This window comes from Nelumbo nucifera, chromosome 5 (genome assembly GCF_055504915.1).
Source record: "Nelumbo nucifera cultivar China Antique chromosome 5, China Antique-T2T, whole genome shotgun sequence".
NCBI classification, from domain to species: domain Eukaryota; kingdom Viridiplantae; phylum Streptophyta; class Magnoliopsida; order Proteales; family Nelumbonaceae; genus Nelumbo; species Nelumbo nucifera.
In genome coordinates, this window is record NC_142653.1 from 3,552,646 (window position 1) to 3,580,289 (window position 27,644).

At 39.5% G+C, this 27,644-nt stretch overlaps 1 protein-coding gene across 2 annotated transcripts in view; it reads right to left on the reverse strand.

Annotated features, from left to right (window-relative positions):
- Nucleotides 1-4,007: 4,007 nt before the first annotated feature.
- The window catches only part of LOC104603661 (T-complex protein 1 subunit eta-like), a 32,255-nt gene continuing 8,618 nt past the window's right edge, over nt 4,008-27,644 (reverse strand). For both annotated transcript variants that reach the window (XM_010267740.3, XM_088887731.1), the window contains 10 exons: nt 17,670-17,839; nt 17,448-17,583; nt 16,859-16,975; nt 16,572-16,691; nt 16,396-16,494; nt 16,216-16,305; nt 5,429-5,516; nt 5,056-5,144; nt 4,856-4,930; nt 4,008-4,598 (listed from right to left, as the gene is read on the reverse strand). In XM_010267740.3, the coding sequence (XP_010266042.1) occupies nt 4,497-4,598; nt 4,856-4,930; nt 5,056-5,144; nt 5,429-5,516; nt 16,216-16,305; nt 16,396-16,494; nt 16,572-16,691; nt 16,859-16,975; nt 17,448-17,583; nt 17,670-17,839 (1,086 nt within the window). In that variant the 3' untranslated portion in view covers nt 4,008-4,496. The remainder of the gene's footprint in view (nt 4,599-4,855; nt 4,931-5,055; nt 5,145-5,428; nt 5,517-16,215; nt 16,306-16,395; nt 16,495-16,571; nt 16,692-16,858; nt 16,976-17,447; nt 17,584-17,669; nt 17,840-27,644) is intronic.

Sequence of the window (27,644 nt, forward strand, 5' to 3'; positions counted from 1 at the left end):
AGGGTGTTCTAGTAAATGGCCATTAACAATATATAAGTACGGTGGAGAGGTAAAAGAGGAAAATGACAGAGAGTCGAGAGATAAAATGTAACGTCCCCGTCATTCGTCGGAAGCATCCCCATCTGCATCAAATAAAGATAAAATTTGATGCATATAATGAATTAAGGAAAAATTCTAGGGAGAATGACCGATACCCCCAATGTCAAAATTTGTAAGTTCAATCCACGGTTGGGATAGGTGCCAGCTCGGAACGTGGATGCATAGTGTGGCTATAGGTCCATTTGAATGTTTATAGCCCTGCGGTGTAAATCAGAAATCTGCATTGGGCAGATCCATACTTTTTCGAAAATTCTATTGCATCGCATGGGTTAGCATGGATGGATGGTTTTGGTAGAAATTCCATCGCAGTAGCAAAAACATATGCGGTTAAAGAGAGAGATTCATTGGGCGGTGGAATTGTTAGCAGCGTTTAGGAAACCAGGCTGAACTGGCCGGTCGGATTGGTTAAATAGTGACCCTGAGCCCTGGTCAGTTCGATTATATCCCAATAACCGTATTTGTTAAAAATCCGGTGAAAACCAGTTGATTAGTCAGTTTATTCAGAAAACCAATGAATTCATAAGGCCGACTGAACCATTAAATAAGTGAAATTTTAATACCTGTTTGACAAGATTTGAACCTATGAACTTTTATTTTTATATATTTTTTAGGGTAAATTATAAAATCCTCCCCTCCATTGTAGTTTTGAAAATTCTTACAGTTACCTCTCTTCCTCGTTGTCCCATAAACAAAACGTTGGCCTAATGTATTAATTTGTTTTGAAAATAACCATTTTACCCTTATGTCAATTAATTCATATAGAAATTTAGTAAAATAATCCAAAAAAAATTACTTTTTAACTAAAAAAATCCCTAGGTCAAATTAAAGTGTAAAGTAATTTAATTTTGTAAACTCATTATGATTGAGTGAAGTCTAAAAGGGCAAATCTGACATTTTGATTATATTGAAAAATTCTCTAATAAGTAAGGATAATTTTGTAACTTCAACATCTCTATTATGGAGACTAATATTTTTTTTCTTGATAATGAACTAAGACAATGATGAAAGGAAGATAATTACAGGATTTTTCAAAACTGTAGGGGAAGTTTTTATGATTGTTAGAAACTTTAGGGGAGGCTTTTATATTTTATCCTATTTTTAATTACCATTTTTCCACCTCTTTACTTGTGTTATTTAATGTATTTATATATATATATATATATATATATATTACTTTATTACACGTATTTTAAAAACATATAAATTAAGAGGCTTGAACCCTTATCAATTGCTTTAAAAATTAAAGAATTTAGGGTAAATGTAAAAAACCTTCTCTGGGTTTTCTGACAATCATATAAATTTCCCCTAGGCTTTGACCCTAATAAAAACTTCCCTTATAGTTTTGAAGAAATATACAATTACCTCCCTTCTGTTAACTTTTCAGTAAAAGAGAAGTTAAAATTACAATAACGCCCTTCGTACTTCACTCTGCCTAACATACTTTATAGAATAGAGTTAGTTAATTCGAAAAAGTACAGACAGGTCCATTGCAGATTTTTTAATTCCACTGCAAGCCTATAAAAATTCAAAATATCAAATACCCCCACTCTATATATCAATGTCCGCCCGTAAATTGACATCATTGGACATAAGAATTCTGACACTGGGCTGAACCGTCATTCTCCCTACTTAATTCTGTTTTAGGGCCTGATGGACTTTAAGAAATCCATCAACTTTTGACAGATTTTTATCATGACAGATGAGGAGTATTGGCCCAATGCCATCTTTATCCAAAGTCTCTCCTTATCCATCTCTGTACTCCCCATCTATAGGAAAAGATCTAACTCTTGCTCTTCGTCTACCCATGATAGGACAACAAATGGCAAGGTACAGAGTGATCACATTGCTGCCAACTCCCTCAACATCAGAGATCGACTTCCATCAGGGCAAACCTGTACCTACACTGTTCCAATTTCTAATAGCCTTTTGCAGTCTTGCATTGAGAATATCTCCCCATGAAATAAAATATACAAATACCGAGTTATTCTCAATGCAAAAAAGTAAAAGTTGCTTGAACGAGTTTTGCACTGACTGAAGCCGAACTCTCAACATCAGTGCAGTCCCATTTCAATTTCTTTGCTTTTGCAGACAACCCAATAGTTTCATTCGAAATGCATATGCCTATAAGTGGGTCTCAAGTATTTCTCTCTAAACTCTGTAGCTATGGTCACATTTTTCAACGACCATTTCCATGGACAGCTGGAGGCTCTTTGGGATTCATTTGGGTGTGATCCATAAGAACTGGAGTCATCCAGAAAATTCATGGTATACATTTTCATCCGTCTCACATGTCTTTTCAGTTTTCAAGTATTTTTCTCCTTCTTGGAGCAGTTTTAATCCTCACGCCTGACTCTAAGTTGATGCCTATGATTGAAAACAAAAAATATATAAATCAGTTGATGCCTATGATGTTTTCGTCATTGATGTCTTGGATTCCACCAAACATCTTGCTTCCGATGACGAGGTGCTGTGTTCGCATTTCGAAAGCAATTTCATATTCGTCCCAACCACTTTTTACAGAAACACAGTAATTGGATACTTACCTAGTCCATAGAACAAGGATAACGGCATCCTTAAGAGTGAAATGGCTGGTGAGATTGAAACTCCTTGTCAACCATTTTCTACGTGGAACAATGAGCTAGTAGTCACGTACTCCAGTTATCCCAAAGTTCCCAATGAACAGCAATCTAACACTTTCAACACAACAATCCGAACAAAACAAAAATTGAAAACAGCTTAATTATATAAGTTATACATTCTGAGTCTTAAACACAACCTTTTTCTCTGAATCATAGAGTAGGATAGCCGGTAGCGTGTCAGAATGGGTTCTCCATGAGGTCCATCAGATTTGGCACCTGATTCAAGCTCTTCGTTAGGGAGAAAAGGACCAAACATTTAAACACAACCTTTTTCTCTGAATCATAGATTAGGATAGTGTGCCAGAATGGGTTCTCCATGAGGTCCATCAGATTTGGCACCTGATTTAAGTTCTTCGTTAGGGAGAAAAGGACCAAGCATGCCTAAGAAGTAGGGCTTTAATCAGATTGAATTCGGATTTAATGACTGCTACAAATTTTCTAAAATTTCAGAATTATTGAAAATTTATTTATTTTTAACCTTTATAATATAATAAATTAATATAAGTATAACATACTAAATGTATTATATACATAAATTCACATATAATATAATATATAAAATATATTTTTATAATTTTAAATATAATTATATAAAACTTATATATTAAAATTAATAAATGTTATATTTAATCGGATTCAGATTTTAATCAAATCGGATGGAATCAAATCTATATCTGATCCGATTATTAATCAGATGTAGATTGCCCGGTCCGATTACATATATACATAATCCGAATTCAAGATAATTAGATCGGATGTCAGATCAGGTTTCAGGTACCATTGACAGCCCTACTAAGAAGAGATTAGGAACGCACATCATACAACGGCAAGAGACAACCCTTAACTAAGGGGAGGTATTTAAGTAAATTTACATTTGAAAGACAGTTTAAAGGGTAAATCTGATATTTTGTAAAAACTAATGTAATATTTTTAACATTTTTTCAAAACTACAAGGGAGGTTTTTATGAAGACCAAAACTAGGGGGAGGTTTAAATAATTGTCAGAAAATGCAGGGGAGGTTTTTACATTTAAGCTAAAAATTTATCATCCATCTACCATACTTAATTATATTAAAAATTATAAAATATACTGTATATAGTATATATATATCTTTGCTCGAATTGAACCTCTCCCTTTCCAATTATATACCCGGTGGCCCCGGTCTGGTTAGCATTGGTTGTTACTCCCCCTCAAAAAATATGTTGGCTATGAGCATTCAGATCCAATGGAATGGCCTACAAAGAGCCGACACGATTGCTCTGTTGGAAATTGGAATGAACTTTCAGGCATCTGTTCTTTAATTGACAAATGAGTGAAACAATCACAGCATAGTATTCGTAAACGACAAAAGAAATTTTCAAAATCCAAATGACTAGCGCAGCAGGAAGGTTAAAAACAAAAAACAAAAACTCAACCGCCGGTTATAATTCCCTCTCATCAGTACATTTTCCAAGCTTTCTAACTACAAAACATATATTGATATTGCCCCCACCAGTGGTCGAGTTACAAAACTCACTCAAATAACCAGCACCGTAGCTTCGTATGATAAAGCTTTGAGGAACAAACGCCTTAGACCTAGTTTAACAAATGTTTTCTGAAGTGCCTCACCATCTAGCACTCGCATGGCTTATAGAACCAGGATCAAGATCAAGTAGGAACTTAAGAACACACTCAACTAAATAACAACTTCCAAAGAAGCAGCATTTGCCTTGCAAAAGCCCCTTTTGCAACCTTGAAAACATTTTAACAGTGTCATGTTCATCGCCTGCGCATACCTCGTCCACGACCACGGAAAGCTGCTCCACCATGCCCTCGACCACCCATTGCACTTGCAGCAGCCTCTCCTTGTGCACTCTCTGACTGCATATTATCGACATTAATGAAAGCATTAACAGCTGGGCAGCTGACATTCAATCTATACTTGAGAAACCCCAACATAGAGGCCTTTTTATGAAAGAACTCCCTCCAAAAAAAGAAGCAGCAATCTTGATAGTAAGGATTTTGGTTGCATTGGTTAAGGTTATGATGTAAAAACTGATAAACATCTTGGGGATAGAAAACTAAAAACAAATTCTTCAAAACTAAGATGTTTTTCTTCGTAAGACAGTTTACATTACCTTGGGGTTTTTCACAGTTTCATCAACACTTAGAATAAGGCAAGCTGCCTCAGTTGCAGCATTTATAGCATTTATCTGCAATAGATGAAGTATATGGTCATAACAAGAGGAGAGGCAATAATCGATAAAGGAAAAAGAAAATAACTGCCATAGAGAAACTTAAGTAACTATCAATAAATAAAACAATCAAATGGGAATACCTTCACGACTGCGGGCTCCCAGACGAAGTTATCAAATGAATCCGCAATTCCACCAGTGTTGATATCTACCCCATAATGTGCACCTTCACCTGCGAAAAGTATTGTAAGCATCATTTGACATCTACACAAGTAACAATTATAGTCTTACATATAGCCAACCATAGCAAATTTGATGATGTTCAAAAGCACTGTTACAATTGCATCCATAAAAAACAAACAAAACTGGAACGTTACAGACATCTGATCAGTGTGATTTGAACTTCCAGGTTGCTCCTATTCAATGCTCATGTAGCCAACCCCATATATTTGTTATGAAGCTTTGCTGAGATGATGTTGATTTTAAGCATCCTGAAAACAGGAAGTAGAAACTAACCAGATGGAAGAGCATGTTTCTGTCTGAGTTTGTTCAGCACATCAGTTGCATCAAAGCCAGCATTGTCACAAAGCTGCCGTGGAATAACCTACAAAAAGTGGATGACATGAATACCACAATATGCAGTTATCTACAACCATCTCAGCCAGGTAGTCAGAAACCATTATTGCATGTCCAGCTTTATTAACAAGTATACAATGTTTTGAGCCTATTTAGTAACAATTAGTGAAACTTCCCCCAAGCATACACCAGGAAAATCTGGAATGTTACTCATTTATAAACCAAAATTGTACCATACAAAAGTCTCATATCTTCCCAATCAAAATAAGTTTTCACCATTTTTGTACTGGATATTTTCCACATCATCAGAATAAATAGGGTATTTAAAGGCAGCAGCCTGCCTAGAAACTAAAATCACTCAAAATGTATACTTTCCCTATCAAATACAGAAATCAGAATAAATAGGGTATTTAAAGACAGCAACCCGCCTAGAATTACAAATAACTCAAAATAGGGTTATCATCTAAATGCCAATAAAAGCTCATTTCTTAAAGTGTTGACCTAACTATATCGGAGTTTACAATGATTCTGGTGACACTCTTTCTTTCTTTTTTTCTGATCAATAAGTGATACTCTATTCTTTACTGATGCAGCTGTGCAGTGTGCAGTCATTACTACGAAATTATGCAATTTGGGATGCATGCAAAAATACCCACTGGAATATATATAGAACTGAAAACATATCATGGTAATGATGCTAATGTCAACTTTTATGTGTGAACCACAATGATTTTAGAAGCTTATTTGATTTTCAGCAAGATCAATTATTAAAAATAAATGCGCATTACATCCATGAATAGGGAAATAAAAGATATATCTAGATCAAGCATTAACGCACATTCAAATACCAAAGTAGGCTGTAGGCCACAAGAGGGATATTTATCAGCCGTCCATGGCTTTCTAAGTGCCCAATTAGGGAGGGCTTTCAGAATGTGGCTTTTGGCTTTGAGAGGTGAGGCCCACCCAGAAAGTCCATAGGTAATATTTGCTAAATGCAGGTTCACCAGCTCCCTTAGCATTGCCCCAAGAAGCAACTGTGTATGTTGTGTGTCGACCATGTGTTGAGTTTAACTTAATTTGGGTAATAGGCGATCAAGACTACAATCAGCCTTGAACCCTAATAGATTTCAGATTAGGAAAGGTAGAAGAAAAGTAAAAGAGAAAGAAAGAAAAGAGAGGAGAAGAACTGGAGAACACAAAGGTTTGAAAGAAGGGACATATTCTTATTGACCTGCCGCCACCACTCTCTTAGTATTTATAGGTTATGTTCAGTACATAGAGGAAAAGGATAGATCTGCCCTTAGTACTTACATGATAAATAAAGCAAATAAAAAACTGAAAAAAATAACAACTGAAATAACAAACTGACCACCAACTAACACTAACATGACTGAAACAAATAATTACACATACTGTCCTACAAACACAGTGGAGACCACAGCTGTGAGGCCCACATCAGTGTTCTCTACACTCCCCCTCAAGTTGGGAATAGATATTTATCATTCCCAACTTGGATAGGTCTGCCTCTAACTTCTTCCTTGGTACAACCTTGGTGAGGATATCTGCGAGCAGCATGTTGGATGTGATATACGGGAGACACTTCTTGTGATGAGACCCTCTCTCGCACAAAATGTCGATCAACTTCAATATGCTTAGTTTTGTCATGCTGCACCGGATTGTGGGCTATATTAATAGCCGTCTGATTATCACAATACAGCATCAAGGGCTTCTCATAATCAATACCCAACTCTTCAAGTAGTGATCTCAGCCATAGGATTTCAGCCACTCCGTTAGCCATTGACCTGTTGTATTCAGCTTCAGCACTAGAACGGGAAACAACACTATTTCTTACTCCTCCAAAGGTAGACCTCCTGTCATCAGCACTCCTAGCCCAATCGGCATTTGTATAGACCTCCACCTTCATGTAATTATTGTTCTTGAACAGTATACTTCTACCTGGGTATTTCTTAAAGTACACTAATATTCTCTCTGCCGCAAGAAGATGAGTAATTCTAGGGGAATGCATGTACTGGCTGACAACACTAACTGCATAATTGATATCTGGCCGAGTGAGGCAGAGATATAGGAGCTTTCCAACCAACCGTTGGAACATAACTTTGTCTTCAAGAAGCTCCTCGCCCTCTGTACTAATCTTGTGATTCTGTTCAATGGGTGTATCAGTAGACTTAACACCTAACTTTCCAGTTTCCACCAACAGATCTAGAACATGATTTCTCTGAGAGATAAAGATCCCTAGTTTAAATCTAGCAACCTCAATACCCAAAAAGTACCGTAGTGCACCAAGATCTTTCACCTCAAACTCTTGATGAAGGAGCTGTTTGAGGGACTCAATCTCACTACTATTATTTCCTGTCACTACAATATCATCCACATATACAGCAAGCAGGGTCAGAGAGGAGTCCACCCTTTTAATGAACAATGTATGATCTGACTGGGCCTGTACATAACCGAATTTTCCAAGGGCTAGTCTGAATCTAGCAAACCAGGCTCTAGGTGACTGCTTCAAACCATACAATGCCTTGTTCAGTCGGCAAACCTTCTTACCTGTCTTTGTATCATAGAATCCAGGAGGCAACTGCATGTAGACCTCTTCCTGTAAGTCTCCATTCAGAAAAGCATTTTTAACATCCATCTGGAACAAGGGCCAAGAATGACTTGCTGCAAGGGATAATAGAACTTGGATGGTGGTCATCTTGGCTACTGGGGCAAAGGTCTCCAAGTAGTCTATACCATAAGTCTAGGTGAACCCCTTTGCAACCAGCCGGACTTTGTACCTTTCAATGGAGCCATCAACATTATGCTTCACAGTAAATACCCATCTACATCCAACTGGTTTCTTTCCTTTGGGTAGGTCAACTAGCTCCCAAGTATTATTTTTCAACAGGGCATCCATTTCAACTTGCATTGCATCTTTCCACTCTAGAACTGATAAGGCTTCTTGCACTATTCTTGGAATAGGGACATTGGCAATGGAAGTGAGATAGGACCGGTAAGAGGGAGATAGGCAACCATAGGATAAAAATTGGGAAATGCAATGAGTTGTAGATGTGGTGCAATGTCGTTTCCCTTTACGAACGACAATAGGGAGGTCAAGGTCATCTGCAGGAGGAGAAGTGGCAATAGTGGAAGGTGTCTCAGTGGGCCCTGGGACTGTAATACCTGGATCTGGAGCCGCAGAAGGAATTGGAGCTGGCCTGGACTGCCGATGACTGGGATCAACCTGCCTGCATCGCCTGTAATAGACTCTCAACTCCTGATCCTTTTGACCACCCTCACCATTACAACCTTCATCACCCAATGGAATAGGAAAAGGAATAGCCCCACTCCCACTGCGCTCCCCCTAAGGAAAGAGACCCAAATCCCCACTCTCACTGCTCTCCCCCTGAGGAGAAACCCTAGGATAATAGGGTGTCTCCTCAAAGAAGGTGACATCCATGGAGACAAACTTCTTCCCTGAAACAGGATCATAGCAGCAATAACCCTTTTGAGTTTGTGCATAACCGAGGAAAATGCATTTAAAGGCCTTAGGTTCAAACTTGGAATGATGGGGCCCGAGAAGCTGAACGAAACAGGTACAACCAAAGGTTTTAAGGGGAACGGTAAACAACTCCTCGTCTGAGTATAGAAGGGAAAAAGGGGTTTTCATATCAAGAACCCGGGAAGGAACCCGATTAATGAGATATACCGCCACAAGGATAGCATCGCCCCAGAAGCGAATAGGTACATTGGAGGTAAAGATAATGCTTCTAGCCACCTCCAAGATGTGCCTATTCTTCCTTTCGGCAACCCCATTCTGCTGTGGTGTATGAGGGCAAGTGCGCTCTGGTGAATAATTCCAGGACTAAGGAGGTAAGAGGTCAATGGCTTAGCAAAGTATTCCTTTGCATTATTCTAAGAACTTTGATTTTGGCCCCAAACTGGGTTAGAATCATCTGATGAAAGTTTTGGGTCAGAGCGGGAACCTCATCTCGAGAACGCATAAGATAGACCCAAGAAAAACGGGTATGGTCATCAACAAACAACAGAAAATATTTGTACCCACGCATAGAAGGGATGTGATATGGCCCCCAAACATCAGTATGCACAATATCAAAAGAATTATTACTCCTTTTATTACTCAAAGAATAAGATGTTCTACAATGTTTGGCAAACTCACAACTCTCACATCTCAACTTTGACAACTCAACAGACTCAAATAAAGCAGAAAACAGACTCTTCAAGGACCGGAAAGACAAATGACCTAATCAATTATGCCAAAGCATAACCGGACTCACAAACTGAGAAACAAAGGACTTCTTATCCACTGGCTCTTCCCAACGAGAACTCTCTCCGAGTAGATAGATCCCATTTGTCTCACGGCCAGTCCCAATCACCTTCCTCGTCTCCAAATCCTGAAAAACACATTGATCAGGGAAAAATGTTACTGAACAATTCATATGTTTGGTAATACTACTGACTGAAAGTAGGTTAGTATCAAGCTTAGGAACATGCAAGACAGAAGATAAAGAGATAGTATCCAATAACTTGATGTCACCCTTGCCAGAAATGGGAACAAGTGAGCCATCAGCAATGGATACTCTATCTCTACCAGAAGACAAGTGATAAGTAGTGAAAAATGATGGCAAGCTAGTCATATGGTCGGATGCACCTGAATCTATTACCCAACAGTGTTCAGTATTACCTGGAGCTAAAGCATGGTAGGCTGAGGCTCGAGTACCTAAATGTGCAAATGCAGATGTGGCAGGGGCTGATGGTGACTGAGATGGCTGAGTTGAACTCCCAACTTCCTGTTCCAACTGTATTAAGGCAGCCCGAACCGCGGCTAAGGTCTCTAGGGGTGTGCCTTTTGTGCCTGACGAGGATGTTGAATCAGTATTCACAACCACATGAGCATTACCCTTCTTATTTCTCAGTTTTGTTGGGACCAAATGAGGATGCAGCTTCCAACAATTATCTTTTGTGTGCTTAGGTTTCTTGCAATGTTCACATACCAGGTCCCGTTTATCTTCCTTCTTCCTGTCCCTTTCTGGATCACCCCCTGATTTAGGTTTAACAGCTGCCAGGGCTGGGGAAAGGGGCTGAGGTTGCATCATGACTTTCCTCCTGGTCTCTTCACTATGCACCAGGGAGTATGCTTGAGAGAGGGTCACACTATCTCTGGTTAATATCTGTTGCCTCACAATGTCATAATCTAAATTCATGCCAGCCAGAAATTCAAATACCCTATTTGTCTCGACTTGCTTTCTGTGAGTCAGTGCATCTCCCACTCAAGAGTCTCTGGATGATCAATCTCATGCCACAGGGATTTCAAGGTAGAGAGGTAGACAAAAACTGGTTTCTCTCCTTGTTTAAGACTATTCACTTCACACTTCAGTTCATAGGCTCTGGCAACATTAAGGGGTTGGGAATAGGTTTCTTTCATAACATCCCATATCTCCTTGGTTGTCTTTGCCCACAAGTAATTTCGGTTGATATGTGACGGAATAGAATTACACAGCCATGTCATAACCAAGTAATTCTCTTGAACCCACTTGGTATACATTGGGTCCTCCTTGGAAGGTTCTTTCACATCTCCCAAGAGGTAGCCTAATTTTCCCCTTCCCCCAATAACCATCATGGCTGATTGGGTCCATTCCAAGTAGTTTGACCCGTCAAATCTCACAGTTGTAATCTGAAACCCAGTTTCAGATATACTACCATAACTGTTGTTCCCAAAACTACCTTCTCCCTGATTTTTAAACTCCATTTTGGTCAAGAATCAGTAGTTACAAACTGTTAGGGTTACTACAACAAAAAACAGCACTTGGACAGTCGATCACAATCAGAAATCAGTATGGAATCAATGCAGGTCTGATATGAAACCAATCTGTAATCACGGTATATGCATGAAACTAGTGCAGGTCTGATCTGAAACCAATCGGAAATCACAATATATGCATGAAACCAATGTAAATCTGATCTGAAACCAATCAGCAATCACAGTACCAAGTCCGTACAAGTTTTTCGCCCCCTAAAAGAGCTCGAAACCAAAAAATAGGTCTGAAACCAGCTTAGAGAGCAATCTGAGATGCTGGAACAAAAATAGGGTTTTAATCGTAGGTCTGAAATAAGTGCTCAGTCGCACTTTCCAAGCAGTCCGTATAGTTAGGTCTTGTCGTAGGGTCAATGTGAAACCCTAAAACTGATCACCTCTGAGAGAAAACCCTAAAACAAGCACTTTCCAAGAAGATAAAAGAGTTCAGCCCAACAGTCAGGCTTGCCGCAAGGTTAATGCCAAACCCTAGAATAGAGAGAAAACCCTAAAACAATTCGGCCACTCCTTCTAGATAGGTCCAACCTATCTTGACTGATAGCAATCTCTAGAAAATAAATAAGACTTACCCAGAGAATGTTGTTCGCTACCTTCCATGGTTGCCTGAACCCTAGCCTTCTCTGATTCTTCCTGATTACCAACACTCTACAAGCCGTGGCAAGCCTTCAACAGCTGCTAAACTCTTCTGGTAACCTCCAAGAATCAGCCAACGAACACTTCTTCATAAACTTCCAGCCCTAGATAGTTCTCATGTGGTCGGTTGGACTAGACTCACATGAGAAACCCTAGATAGGCTCTGATACCAAGTAGGCGATCAAGACTACAATCAGCCTTGAACCCTAATAGATTTCAGATTAGGAAAGGTAGAAGAAAAGTAAGAGAAAGAAAGAAAAGAGAGGAGAAGAACTGGAGAACACAAAGGTTTGAAAGAAGGGACAGATTCTTATTGACCTGCCGCTGCCACTCTCTTAGTATTTATTGGTTATGTTCAGTACATAGGGGAAAAAGATAGATCTGCCCTTAGTACTTACATGATAAATAAAGCAAATAAATAACTGAAATAACAAACTGACCACCAACTAAAACTAACATGACTGAAACAAATAATTACACATACTGTCCTACGAACACAATGGGGACCACAGCTGTGGGGCCCACATCAGTGTTCTCTACATGGATCAAAGAGCTGTAAAGGTTTACATCATTTCACCATACGTGGAGATAGATGAGTGGTTACTAACATGCATAGTCGTGTTTCTATGGGTAAGGGTTCATTTGAATAGTGGGCAGGGTTATTGGACTTAACGCAAATCACATAGAGTGAGTAGTTCAGTAGTTGCTATTAATAAGGAGAGTTAATTTCTACTAGGAGAGTCAGTTAAGGTGAACATTTATCGATTTTTGTATTTAATCAATTATTCCAAGTGGCAAGGTAGCTTGTTATTGAAGCAAGGTGCCAACCAGCTGGTTGTAGAAGAGACTTGGGATCAAATCCCACCTGCACCTGGGTTGGGGGATAGGCTACCCCCCCCCAAGTTGTGTAGCCCTTCAAAAAGAAATTAAAAAAGGTATCTTGTTATTTACCAATTTCAGTCCAATACAACTCTTTTTAGTTTGGATGCTTTTGGGTTTCCTCAAACTAATCCAATCTACATGACTTCCTTTCTCTACACCAATATATGAAACAGTGTATTAGTGAAAAAGGAGAGTTAGATACAAGGAAACAAAAGGCCAATTCAGTTGAGAGAATTTGGTGTTTGATTGAAGTGTTGATTGAAGAATTGAAGGCACAAGAGAGTGAGAATTTTCAGGATTGTGTGGGAGAAGTGAATAGTGTTGAGGCAAATGATAAGGGGGATTAGTTGAAGGAAGAATATGGTAGAATTTGTATAAATGATGGGACTCTAGGTTAAAAAAAAAAAACAATAAGGTAATTATGAGGAAGAGTGGTGGGGAAGGAAAGAAAAGACAAAGAAAGATGAGTGAGGTAGAACAGTTGAAATTGGATGTCTATTGTGGCACGGATTTAGTGGAAGAGGGGAAAGGAGGAGGAAGGTAAGGTAGTCCAAGGAAAGGTTTTAAAATATAGGACAAATGAATAACATTAGTTTGAATGTGAGAGGTTTAGGGAGTGCCAGAAAAAAAAATGATATAAAGGAGGCAATTAGATTAGAAAAAAAAACAGGTGTTGTCATTCTCCAAGAAACTTGGCTCAGGCTGATTTAGATAGGACATGGGTTAGAAGCCTGTGGAGTGCTAAGGGAATAAGTTGGCCCTTGACTCCATCTTGGGGTGCATCAAGAAGGATAGCAACCCTTTGGAAGAATAGGTTTTCAATTTCAACCAAATTGAAGCAATTGGATGATGGATTTGAATGGGTGTTGACCAATGTCTATGGTCCTAATGACTATGGGAAGAACTCACTGACATTAGGAATAGAAGGGGTCTTTCAGAATGAGGACCACGCTATAGCTATGTCTTCTAGTCCGGTTGGAGAAGGGGTTTCACTAAGGGCAAAAGAGCTTAATGATAAGAAATTGATCATTGAAGGTGACTCAAAAGTGGTGATAGGATGGCTATTAAATGAAGAGTGAGCAATGTGGAACTACAGAAATGATGAAATCAAGAAGTTTATATGGCTCAGTAGTAGCTTCCAAGGGAAGATTCAATGGATGCAAAAATCAGCCACTTCTTTGGTTGATGCTTTAGCAAAACAAGGGATTAACAGAAATCAAATGTTTTTGGGCTAAACTGTACTTCTTTGGGCAAGGGTGAGGAGGTAGGGTGGTCTACCTCTTGTATTGACTGATGTACAACTTCTTTTTGGGTCGAAACTGGATGTACAACTTGTCCACATTTGTTTATTATTAATAAAATTATTTCTTGGTAGGGGTGAACATTGTTCTGTTAAAACCGAAAAACCAAATTGGTATGCGCTCCATACTTTATTATCTCTATGGTTTCAGTTTTTTGGTTCGGTTATTTTGGTTTTGGTTTTCAAGTATGGAAATTCGGTTAACTGAAACCCCAAATTAACCAAACTTTATTATCTCTATAATATATATATATATATATTTTTTTTATTAGTGACTTGTCAGATTTATTAAAACAAAGCCAAAGATAGTACAATTTAGGGAGAGGCATGAAATGCTACCTCCCCTTTAAGGAGGGGAGATGGAAGAAACCATCAACCCTTTAGTTAAAGAACATAACAAAGGAAAAAGAAAATTACAGAGAAGCCCAATAATGAAACCCAAGTAGCCCCTTGTTTAGCAAGATAATCAACCAAGGTATTAGCCGATCTACCCAACCACTGAACTCTAACTGTCATGCCCCTCAATAGCCATTTGATTAAGTTTTGCACTCCAAGTTGATAAGCAATCTGTACCCCCTGTGCCGCAGCTAGGAGTTCAACCTTCCCAGAGTCTCCTATTCCCATCGGTCCCGAAAAAAAAGGCAATGATGTTGTTGTTCTCATCTCTCAGTACATCACCAATCCCAGACAGTCCCGGGTTACCCTGACTACTTCCATCAAAGTTCAGCTTAACAAACCCTCCATCAGCGGAGTCCAAGTTACTTTAACTCTAGGCTTTCTAGAGGAAGTGAGGGCAACTGCAGACCAAAGAGCTTTAAGAATTTCAGCCACAAAATAGTCCTTGTAACAATACACTCTTTGACCTCAAGAGTGCTTATTTCCTTCTCCTGAAAAATTCTGGAATTTCTCTCTTCCCAAATAGTCCAAAGGAGAGCTGCTCTTATACACTTCAACATGATTCTCCCTCTTCTTGTGGTCCACACAAAGGTAGAAGGGGAAAACAACACATTTACCTCAGCTGGCAAGTTCCACCTGCACTCAAACAAATCAAATACCCAATTCCAAATGGCTGCAGCAAAAGGACAAGAAATCAATAAGTGGTAACAGTCCTCATTTTGCGCTTTGCACAAAATACACCAGTTCTTCTACAAGTTATTCATCGTATTGATTTTACCATAGTAAGCTTCCCAACAAAACACAACTATTTTTCGGGGAATAGGCCTAAACCAAACTTCCTTAACTGGGAAAGCCCGAGGAGAGGAGCTGGAGCAAAGGGAATTAAAGAAAGATGCACAAGTAAACGACCCTTTCGGAGTCAAAGTCCAAATCCTCCTATTAAAAATGAGTGGGTCCAGACAAACAAAATCAAATAACAATAAGAGCTCAGAAACTAATAAGGATTCCTCGTCCCTCAACCCTCTACGGAAGTCGAGATCTCAATTTGTATCTCTATAATATATATATTAACATATAATATAATACATATATAAATATGTAAAAAATATATTATATTGCATTATATTATATATTAAAATATAATTTATTATATATATATGTAATATATAATACATATATAATATCTATAATATATTAAAATATATATAATGATGAAATTCGGTTTTAACCGAAATAACCAAAAACCGAACCGAAAATTTTGGTTTTGGTTATTTCAGTTTCGGTTCAATTTTTCATTTAAAATTTTGGTTTTAAAAGTTTCAGTTTATTCAGTTCAGTTTTTAACCAAATAAACCGTTTGCTCACCCCTATTCTTGGTTACTGATAAAAAAATATTTTTGGAGAGCCAAATTTGATCATCGTACAGCCACTTCGAAGGATCTTCCAACAACCCTCTTCCAGTAGCTTCTTCAAAAGCAGATTAAGCAAAGTTGAGCCTTCCCAAATACACAATAAGTTATTCAAAAGCTCAACCTTGCAGTATGCATGCAATAGCATGAGAAACAATTGCAACTCACAGAGTCTGTGAATACTTGATGAAAATATTCTCACATTTGAATAGACTTGAAATTCTCTACCAAGCCATTACAAATCATACATACCAAGTTACACCACAAAACCTACCTCAAGTGCCTTAGCATAGGAGTTTATAAAAAGCTGAGACTTGCCAGCTATTGTCCGTGCATGCTGCCTCAAGTACCGGCTTATTTCCATCTGTCACAAGAAGAAAAGATTGAGCCAGAAAATGCTTAAAAGCATCCACAGAGTTGCAGAATCATGTGCCTCATAAGTGATGTTGCATACATCTATTGCACCACCACCAGCAACAACAGTAGAGTTCTTCAGAGCCCTTCTGACTATCATTATTGCATCATGTAGACTCCGTTCAGCTTCCTCAATGAACTGAAAATGATTTAAATCAGACCTTGATTTAAGCTAAACACTGCACTGCAATGTGCTGTTTAAAGAAAACAACAGACCTGATCAGCTCCACCACGAAGAACAATAGTTGCTGTCTGACCAGATGGACATCCACTAAATATATTAAATCTCTCATTCCCAACTTGTCTTTCCTCAAAGATCTCACACGTCCCTAGAACCTTCACAGTTAATTCTGACATTTCAGCTTAAATAAACAGAAGATAAATAAAGTGCTTGATGACCTAGAAGACCAAATTGCCTGATCAAAAGCTCATAGAAGAAGAATGTCATGCATAGTAGTGACTACGACAACAGTGTTTAAGTAAAGAAGGCACAAGGCAGATACCTCATCAATAATGTTGTTGACAGAAGTTTGTACAGTTCCACCAGTTGCTGCAGCAACACATTGCAGATCCTCCTCGGTTACACGACCAGCACAGAAAATATCTCGGTCTGCAAAATACTGCACAGAAAACTATAGAGATTATTCACCTGGCATGATACCTAATTTTTACACATCTTTAGCATATTTCAAACTCATATAACATGTTACCTACATCATCAGCAATCAAAGTAGAATGGAATAGCAGAACAGGGTTCGTGTAGCTGACCCCCATATGGTTGGGACAAGGCCACAAGGGTTATGATGATTATAATCATCAGCAACCAAAAACTTACAAATAAAAATAAATAATTGGAGAGAGAATTGAGATAGAAAAGTAAAGGTGAAAATAAATGCATCGATTATTAAATTTAGCTCTACAAATACCACAAAAATTCACAACATTTATGTGCACATGTTGTCAAAAACTTGGGAAAAAAACAATAGATTTAACTTTTAAAAAAAAAAAGGCCATGTTGAATATATAAACGAAAATAACATTAGACTTCCAAGTAGATGCCGTTAACCTGACAGCTTTTCAGAAAATTGTTACCTGTGTTGCTAAATCACCAATTGCCAGCCTTGAGAGGACAATTTTAGCCCCACTCTGAACACATTTGTCCAACTTGTCATAGATTATATTCCATTCAGCATCAACAATTGATTGATATTGTAAGGGATCCGAAAGCCTGCAAAATGCAACAACAAATCAGGACTAATTAGGAAGAAACAGCTTCTCAGTTCAAATGTAAAACTAGAAGAATCAAACTCCCACCTTATCTCTGCATTTTCTTTCTCCGACTTTAATTCCAACTCAATGTTCAATAAAAGTATTTTTGGATTTAGAAATTTCTTGGGTTGCTGCTCAAAACCAGCATAAGAAAATGTCTTCTTGAAGGCAACACCATTTACAAGAAAAGAGTCTCGCATATTCCCCCCTGGAACCTATGGTAGAAAAAAAAATGATATATATGACTTTTTTTTATCAGTAATATATATGACTTCAAACAAACATTTTTTTCCAGAAGTCCTATAATTACAAGACAATAGATGAACATTCAAATGCATAGAATCCATTTATCATCTTGAACCAAAATGGACCACTCAGATCATATGGCCATACCTTAAAAAAAAATCTGTTGAAAGGTAATGCAATCAAGTTACCAGAAAATTTGAATAGTAGAGAACAAAAAGGAACATATAAACAGGTCAAACCAGCACTACGTATGTTGGAATCAAACAGAACATACACTATAGCTTCGCACTAAATGATTTTCTCAGAGCATTGCTCTCATGAAATCTTAATGGAAAAAACCACATTGTGATGATTGTTGGAGCAATTTTAGTTGTAAGCATCAAATATACTGATTGGAAGCTAATATTTCTTGACAATGTTTTGGCCAAAACAGCTATAACACAGGAAAGTACATAATGATTTCTCTCTCCACCTACATTGAGTGGACAAGCCCTGGATTATCAGAGTCCATACTTTCTTAAGTTAGCCATATCAAAGTTTAGACCAACTCTAACAGTCTGACTTCCATTGTAAATCAAAATAAAAGTATCAATAAATTGAAAATTACAAAGAGTAAATAATATAAAACCTAATAAACTTCCAAGGTTAGGAAAAGTCCCATATGCAGAAGGCATAGAACTGCAATGGATGATGGCACTGTCCACTTGGCTGGTCTAGAGGCTTCGCAAACAAATAAATACTCCAGTTTAACCATGGTCCTCCACATAAAAAAAAAAAAGCCTTATGTTAACAGCATGAGCAAGAAGGGCTGCATAGCTAAGAGGAAAGGATACCATGCATGTCAAATGGACAATATTTGCTTGGCCAATCTACAGATTTCAAACCTTGGGGTTGACCACTGTAGAATAGACTGCTACATCTAGATCTCACAAGGGGGCTATTGTTTTGTGCAGGTGGTAAAATCTTGTGCTACCAAGCATAAGAATGTATTATGCACTTGACAAATACACTAAAAGCCCTTGGACTATGTATAGAGCCAAGATGTTAAACCATTAATAAGACCATTACATACCACCACACTTTGCAGCCAATATGCCTGCAGCTTTTCACCCTAGGCAACTGGTGGCAGGTAGTCCTCTCACGTGGCCCTTTTAGTTATTCAAACCTGAGATATGGGGTAGGCTCCAATACCAATTGTCATGTACTTGACCAATACAACAGAAGCCCTAGAATATTGAACACATACAACCAAGTCATTTAACCATTAAGACCATAACAGAACGTAGGCTCAAGTCTTAAGTACATCCACTTTGTGCAAAACTGAAAACGGAATGCCAAAGAAATAGGTCTGTTTCTTGTCCACCCTTCCCAAGATCCCAGATAACTGGGACTAACATGAGGTAATGGCCTTACCTAGATACGACGAGTACATGTGACAAAACAGACTTTGGAAATGGACTTTATAGCAGAACTATAGGTGGATAGCACAGAAAGTGAACGGGTTTTGAAGTATCCATATAACAAAGAGCTCAGTTAAGATATCTGAGAAATATACTGGGCAGTTGAGTGGAGAACAGATACTAAAGTTGATGTGGAGATCTCTTGGGCATAGAATGTCATGACTTATCGAAGATGTTTTGTTACTCTCCTAGAAGTACACTATGTGCTGAGGAATATGTCCACATACAAAATCGGAGGTGACATATAACAAATGACATGACAAGTCAATCACCGCCTGTATCTGCTTAAATGTTTCTACAATGTGATTTCATCCAATAGAGTTTGAAAGATTTAAGTACAATATGTGCCAAGGAATGACAAGTCAATCACTGCCTGTATTTAATTCAGTTTCAAATGCATAACAGCTGCACTAATGGGTTGAATGCTGAATGATGAAAAGATTCCACGTGAAAAATCCATTCAAACAAGGGGTATTAGAATTACAACCTGTTGACAATAAAGAGGGAGCAAGTTCAATCCCTAGCTCAACTGGTGTTTTTTTTTTTTTTGAAAGATTTAAGGGGGCCAAGTTCAGCTGTTTTTTTTTGATGAATAATAATAAGTTTATTGATTCAGAAGCAAATTAGAGTGAGTTCATACATCATCCCAACGAGAGGCGCGAGCTGCAGCCCCTCCTTGAAACTTACAAGTGAAATAGGAAAGAAAAACAAGAATCACAACTGAGCCCAAAATAATTCTTCCCTATTTACCCCTTGCTTAACTAACACATCTGACAAGGTATTTGCTGGTCTCCCCACCCACTGTACAGTGACCAACATATTCCTTGTCAACCAACTAAATTTCTTCATTTCATTCTTGTATCGCCACATAGCCTCCTCAGAATTTTTCAACCAACCCACCACCACTTTGGAATCCCCCTCAATTATTAAGTGTTGTACCCCCAGCTGGTTTGCAAATTGGACCCCTTGTACAACAGCTAAAAGTTCTGCCCTTATGGAATTCCCAATTCCCAAAGGACTTGAGTAGAACAACAAAATCTCTCCCTTCTCATTTCTCAAAGCACCCCCCACTCCAGATAATCCTGGATTACCCATGCTGCTTCCATCAAAGTTCAACTTAATTGAGCCTTCGGGTGGAGGAGACCAGCTTGTAATTGATTTGGCCTTTAAAGATGAACACCTTGCTACTGTTGACCAATTTCTCCAAATGTCATTAAAGGAGAATTGATGGAAGATTTCCAAGGTCTTCAGCCAATGTAATGCCCTGTTTAACACACACTCTTTCAAATCTTGGCTGTTCCTTTCCTTATCTTGAAAAATTCTGAGATTCCTTTCTTCCCAAAGAGTCCAAGTCAAGGCAGCACGAGCACATCTCCACATAATTCTCCCTATTTTTGTAGGCCAATAAAAGGTAGAATGGTTGAAGAGCATGTGAACTTCTGCTGGTAGACTCCAACTACCCCCAAACAACGATAGTAGCCAAGCCCAAAGGTCCGCAGAAAAGGGACAAGATACCAATAGATGGTAACAATCCTCACCGTGAGCTCTACAGAGGATACACCAATTAGGAGAAATACAGAGAAAAGGTCTTCTCTTTTGTAGGTTGTCTAAAGTGTTTACTTTCCCATGGAAAACTTCCCAACAAAAAGCCATAATTCCTGGGGGAACTGGCCTACACCAAATTTCTTTTGACGAAAAGGGGTGGTGAGTAGGAAGTTGAGAGATGGACTTGAAAAAAGAAGCACAAGTGAAGGTTCCATTGGGTCTAGGAGTCCAAACCCTCTTATCTGGCTTGGAGGAATCCAAACAAACCTGATTAAGACACCCAAGCAACAAAGAAGGAGACTCAATTTCAGCATCCCTAAGTCCTCTATGAAACCCAAAATCCCAAGTAGGATCTAAGGGTGTTCCCAAAGGTGAGACAAATTTTGAGACCACCTCTATTTTGTACAAAGAAATAGAAAAAAGCGAAGAGAACAAATCCTTTAACGGTGAGTCTCCTACCCAAATATCCTCTCAAAAAAGGATAGAGTTGCTAGAACAAACTTCATACCAGATAAAATTGAGGAATTGAGGAAGGGTGTTGTGAATAGCCTTCCAAGGTGCTGCTAGGTTAGCTTGCCTCGATACACCAGCATCCCATCCATTCTCTGACCTCCCATGAATGCTTCCCACCACCTCATGCCACAATCTCTCTCTTTCCAAAGGCCATCTCCACAACCATTTCCCTAACAGAGCTTGATTCTTTCTAGTTACCCTCCCAATTCCCAAAACCCCCTCTTCTTTACTTCTGCACACAATTTCCCAATTAACAAAGTGATCCTTTCTCTCTTGTCCCGGCTCCAATAAGAAGTCTCTCATTAACTTCTCCAGCTTCCTAGCTTCCCTAACTGGTATCCTAAAGACAGACAAATAATAGGTAGGTAAGTGAGCCAAGGTAGCTCTTATTAGGGTAATTCTTCCTCCTAAAAAGATATAGTTCCTCTTCCATGAGACTAATCTCTTCTCAAACTTTTCTAACACTGGGGTCCAAAATCTACTCTCCCTAGGATTTGCCCCTAAAGGAAGCCCTAAATATGACATAGGCCAAGTAGAGGTGGAACACTCAAGACACTCCGCAATAGCCTCGACCTCCCCTACCTCCAAATTTATACCTGCTACGCAACTCTTTTCCAAATTTATTCTCGAATTAGAGACATTTCAAATCCTTTCATTAGCTCCTTTAGGTTTGCTACCTTTTCACTAAGACCTCCTTCACAAAAAATCATTAGGTCGTCTGCAAACTGAAGGTGGGTGACGGGGACTTGGTGTCTCCCTATTCTCCAACCCCTAATGGCATCTTCACTGTCAGCCTTAGTAATGATCCTACTAATCACATCAGCTACTAAGGTAAAAACGAAGGGTGAAAGTGGATCCCCTTGCCTGACACCCCTGCAAGCTGGAAAAAAGTCCCTCACCACACCATTTACCAGAATAGGGTAGTGATAAGTATTGATACACCCAAAAATCCAACTACACCACTTGTCCTCAAATCCACAGTTTCGCATAACCTCTAATAGAAACTCCCAGTCCACCAAATCATAAGCCTTTTCAAGATCCAAATTACAAATGAATCCTTTCCTACTAGACCTTTTCATTTCCTCCACACACTCATTCGCAATTAACATCTGATCTGTTATTTGTCGCCCTTGAATGAAAGCCCCCTGAGTTTCACTAATGATGGTAGGGAGGACTGTTTTGATCCTCAATGAGAGCACTTTAGCCAGAATTTTATAGATGCTTGTCACCAGACTAATAGGCCTATAATCTTTTGGGTGGTTGGCATCATTCTTCTTAGGTATCAAGGCCAAAAAGGTGGCATTAATTCCAGAGCTTATAGTGTGATTGTCTGCAAATTCCTTAAAGACTTCAGCTAGATCCTCTTTCAACACCTCCCAACAGTCTTGATAAAAACCCATTGTAAAGCCATCTGGACCCGGAGCCTTGGATCTATCCATTAGAAAGACAGCTTTCTTAATCTCTTCTTCCTTGAAATCCCTTTCCAGCCACCTTGCCACTCCATCAATTCTTGGCCAATCCACCCTTTCCATGACTGTTCTCTCACTCAAAGTCCTTCTATAAATCAATTTGAAGTGGTCCACAAATTTTCTGGCTATGTCATCCTGGTTGGTAATCACCTCCTCTCCTATCTCTAGCTTGGTCACAAAATTCTTTCTTCGTCTCCCATTTGCCAAATCATGGAAGAATCTAGTGTTCCCATCGCCTTCCTTAATCCACTTGTGTCCAGATTTTTGTCTCCAACTAATTTCTTCCCTCAATGACACTTCTTCCAACTCCTTTTTTAATTGTCTCCTTAACGCTCTATCCTCCTCGGTCAGCCCATTGTGAGATTCCTTTACATCTTAATTCTCTATTCGAGAGATTAGGCCCAATTTTTGCTCCTCAATTCTACCAAACTGATCTCTATTCCACTCTTTTATTTTGGCTCTCAACCTTTTTAATTTCTTATGGAACTTGATCCCCTTCCATCTTACCCCCCTCTCCTCCTCACCCCGCCACTCCTTCACTTTTTTCACAAAATCTGGATGGGTAAGCCACATATTTTCGAATCTAAAAGGTTTGGGTCCTATAGGAAAAGACTCAGTTCCTATTTGGATAGGGCAGTGATCGGAGATGACCCTGGGTAATGCCCTAGCAACCAAGTTTTCCAAACTATTCTCCCAGGCAAGGTTAAAAAGGAATCTATCCAACTTCGAGCACAAAGGGGTTTCCTGAAGGTTGGACCAAGTGTAACTGGCTTGCAACAGAGGTATTTCCTTCAGTTCACAATCTTCAAAAAAACCATTAAATTTCCTCATGCTTGTTGAGATTACCTGTTGGGGATTACTGGTTTCATCAGAGAATCTAATAACGTTAAAATCCCCGCCCAGACACCAAGGACCATCCCATAGCCCCTTGATTGCATATAGTTCCTCCCACATCTCATTCCTCTCTCTATAGGAATTAGGGCCATAAACATTGGTTAAGACCCACACACACCCATTTTCTACATTCTTGCACTTAATGGAAACTGAGAACCTGCCTATCAATTCTTCCACTACTTCCACCACATCCTCCCTCCACGGTGTTACAATCCCCCCCCCCCCCCGAGGCTCCCCAAGAAGGAGACGAGCTCCAACCTAAACCTCTAGACCTCCAAAAACTCCTAACCCATCTCCCATCTAATTCCATCAGTTTGGATTCTTGTAACAGCACAATATCAGGTTTTTCCCTTTGGAGTAGGTCTTTGATTGCCCTTCTCTTCCTTGCACTCCCTAACCCTCTTACATTCCAGCTAATAATTTTCATCGATACAAAATAGCAAAGGAACCCAATAAGAGGCCATATTCTCCTCATTTTAGGCCCTTCCTCCTATCCCCTCTACCACTGAATTCTAAATCCCCCTCAATGTCTGAAATTAGCCTTTCCACTTCAGATCTTTTTTTCTTATTTGTTCCTCTTTTCCCCCCCTTCCCAATTTCTCCATCCTTTCCAGCCAATGTTTGAGAAAGAATTTTACCCTTCTCACACTTATTTTGGCTACAAAATCTTTCTACGAGTCCTTCCTTTTTAGTTTGTTCCTCCATCATTGTACAGATCAACTCCCAAATTCTACCCGCCTCCCCCTTACTACTTCCTTCCAACACCCTCTCTCCTCCTTCCACTATCACACCCTCTCTTGCATCAGAAACTCCTAGATGGGAAGCTGGGATATCTGTTACAGGCATAGCAAACAAGTCAATACCTAAAACAGAATTGACACCCATACCTAATAGAATGGGGGTAGGACTAGAATCACTAGAAATGACTTGCTGAGAGGCGGCAAATGGTTTTAAAGCCTTTCCCCTTTTTGGACAAGGTTGTGAAGTAAACATGGTGAAAGAATCACTTCCTGACGACCTACCCACTTGGAAAACCTTTCTCAGTGTTTCCAACACTAGAATACCCGCATCCATCCTCACGGCCGATTCTTGTCCCTCTCCACCAACATCTTGTAGTTCATTAGACTCAGGGCCAGTTCCCTCGACGAAGGGGGGAGGAGTTTTCACAGCTTTAGAACCAATTTCTTCACCATTCCCAGTCTTCCCGCCACCTGCCTCTTCAGTCTCTTCCTCTAAAAACAACAACTCTGTATGCAAACTTTCAGTTTCAAGAAAATCATTGTTGCTTTTCGGGGACAAACTTCCCAGACTTAGCATTTCGTCTCTATCAGAATCGTCATTGCTGTTTTGTTCACTCAACCAATCTTCAAGCCCTGTTTTGTTCTCATCACTAGGCTTCAGGTATCTCGGGTTGCGCCTATCTGGTGAGAGACGGTTCGCCAGGTTGGAAGGGACCCACTGTAGAGAGCCTCGAGACTGCGAGTCTTGAGACTTTTTTGCGCCTGATCTGTTCGGTCGAGAGGAAGGGTTCGGGGTTGAAGAAGATAGACGCTTTATCTCGTCTATCAGCTCATCCCTCCTCCCAATCACGTGCTTACTTAACGTGTCCCTCGGCCCATCTGTCTTATAATGGGCCTTGGGCTCAAGACTATAGAAGCCCAACTCCTTTACTTAAGAAGCCTTCTCCGGCCCACCATAAAAGGGATCCACTCGATTGGGCCCTTCTTTTCGTCCCACGTGACCACTTAAAGAGTCACACCCCCTGTTTTAATGGTCGAACCAACAACCTTCCCTGTCTGAGATTGCTGGTTCAGCCTTCTCCCTTTCGACACTAGAAGCTTTTTGTCTTTTTCCCCTAACACCACCTGCGCAAAGGATCTGCCATTTGTCATAACCTCTTCTTGCTTTCTCCAGGTTTGACCTTCCAACTGCCCCAAAGCTTTTTGGCTTCCCAGAATTTGTTGGCCCTTTTTAGTGAAACATCCCTTCCCATTTGAATTACCCAATCTCACAAGTCCACGTAGTGCTTCTTCTTCCTCCTCCTCCCCTACTACCAAACGAGCCTCCTTCCACAGCCCTGCTTCAATGGAGGAAGCTAACCACAGAGACAAAACTCCCCTCTGTTCGTACCTCTACCTTTCGTGGAATTTCTTCTGGCTTCACACCACTTAGCAGGATTGCTACTGAATAGAGATCGCCCCAGAAAGCACCTTTCAAGATTCCTCCACACAGCACAGCTATAGACTGCTATTTCTTGTTTCCATAGATGGAATGGCAAGCCTATTACACGCACCACCACACCATCTTCAACAAAAACATCCTTGGAGTTGGATGTTGGATTCCATTTGAAGACTGTGAATGATCCGAACTCAGCCTGAACATTGATAGCTAATATTTCCAAATCATTCTCTAATGGATCTAGGATGGCTTTACAGTTATCGAAGGGGGTTACTATGAAAACACTCTTCAACTTCAACCTAGTTGCCAGTAAGCCAGCTACCCTCCTCCAATCATTAACCTTTTCCTTGGCTTGTATCACAAACTTACTATCCCACTCCTCTCTCTCTCTAGACCTCCCACCATTCTGCAATGGCCTTTTGTTTTTGCCATGACCACTGGCCCTTGTTGTACCCTGTTGTTACTGAGATAAGCCTTCTCCTCCCTTATGGAGGCTTTTTTCTCATTTGCTACTCTTTGAGCTAAGAACTCTTTGAGCAACCAATCAACTTCCCCCCAGCCTTGGTTCTGTTTTCCTGCTGGTAGACACACCAGTTGCCTTTGTCCCTTACCAAAAAATTCAGCCAAAGCTATGAAGAACCCCTTTCTATTCCAATTACATTCAACAACATATCTTCTCCCTTCTAGTGTACTAAAATCCTGCTAGTTTATCTGCTTACCTTTTGAATAGGCTCCAGCTATGAACTTTCTTAGCCACTCGATCACTTCTAATCCTTCCAACAATATTGTACCCTTTTTCACTTCCCTTACCTTCAGGCTTACCTTCCCCTTGATTCTCATCTCTTCGAACAGGAGATTTTTTGCTTCTATCTTCAAGGATCTCCTCCACTGACCTGCCTGCACGAACTCCATTGGCACTAGAGTAGGATACATCAAAGACCCTATTTTTCTATACTTCTCACTATCTTCTAGATCTTTCCACTCCAGGGCCTCCAAAATGGTGTGTCAGTCTGCTTGTTCTAATGGCCAATAGCCCTCTGGCCAAGTTCAGCTGTTATCCATAGACCATAACCAGCATATCAGCTATGAACCAAGTTCACCACGATTTGTTATGGTAGATTTAGCAATGCAGCAGTGAGATCAATGATGCATTATCTTATTATTGGATGCATCCAAAGTAGAGTAACATTGAATTTTCTCTACACAAAGGCTGAAGTGTAGGGAAAAACTTTGGTGGTGAAATCAAGCCCAGTTGAGCAGTTTATCTAAGTGGTATTTGTAACTGCTGGAATAGGCAGGATGCATAAAGATTCCAAAGTTAAAACATCTTAGTCCTAGGATATAATTGGTACAGGAAAATTTTTTAGGCATAAACTAGCCATTCCCTTGCTTCAACATTCAGCAAATAAGCATGTGGTGAGTTACTGAAATGCTGTATGGGATCTTTGTGACTAGTGAGTGCAAAATACAATTCAACAGCCTGATCAACCTGATGCTGTATGGGATCTTTGTGACTCAGCACTATTCTTGCAACTAAACTTAGGTAGCCAACAAAAGAAAGAAGAGAAGAGAAGAGATGGGAATAAGATGAAAACCCTAGGCAATCACACCCCCAACTTGGCAGTAACACCAAATTCTGTAGAGAAACTTTCTTTGTTCATTAGCCAAAAATTGTTCTTCAACACCAAACATAAGCCCCTCTCAATCATGAAAAA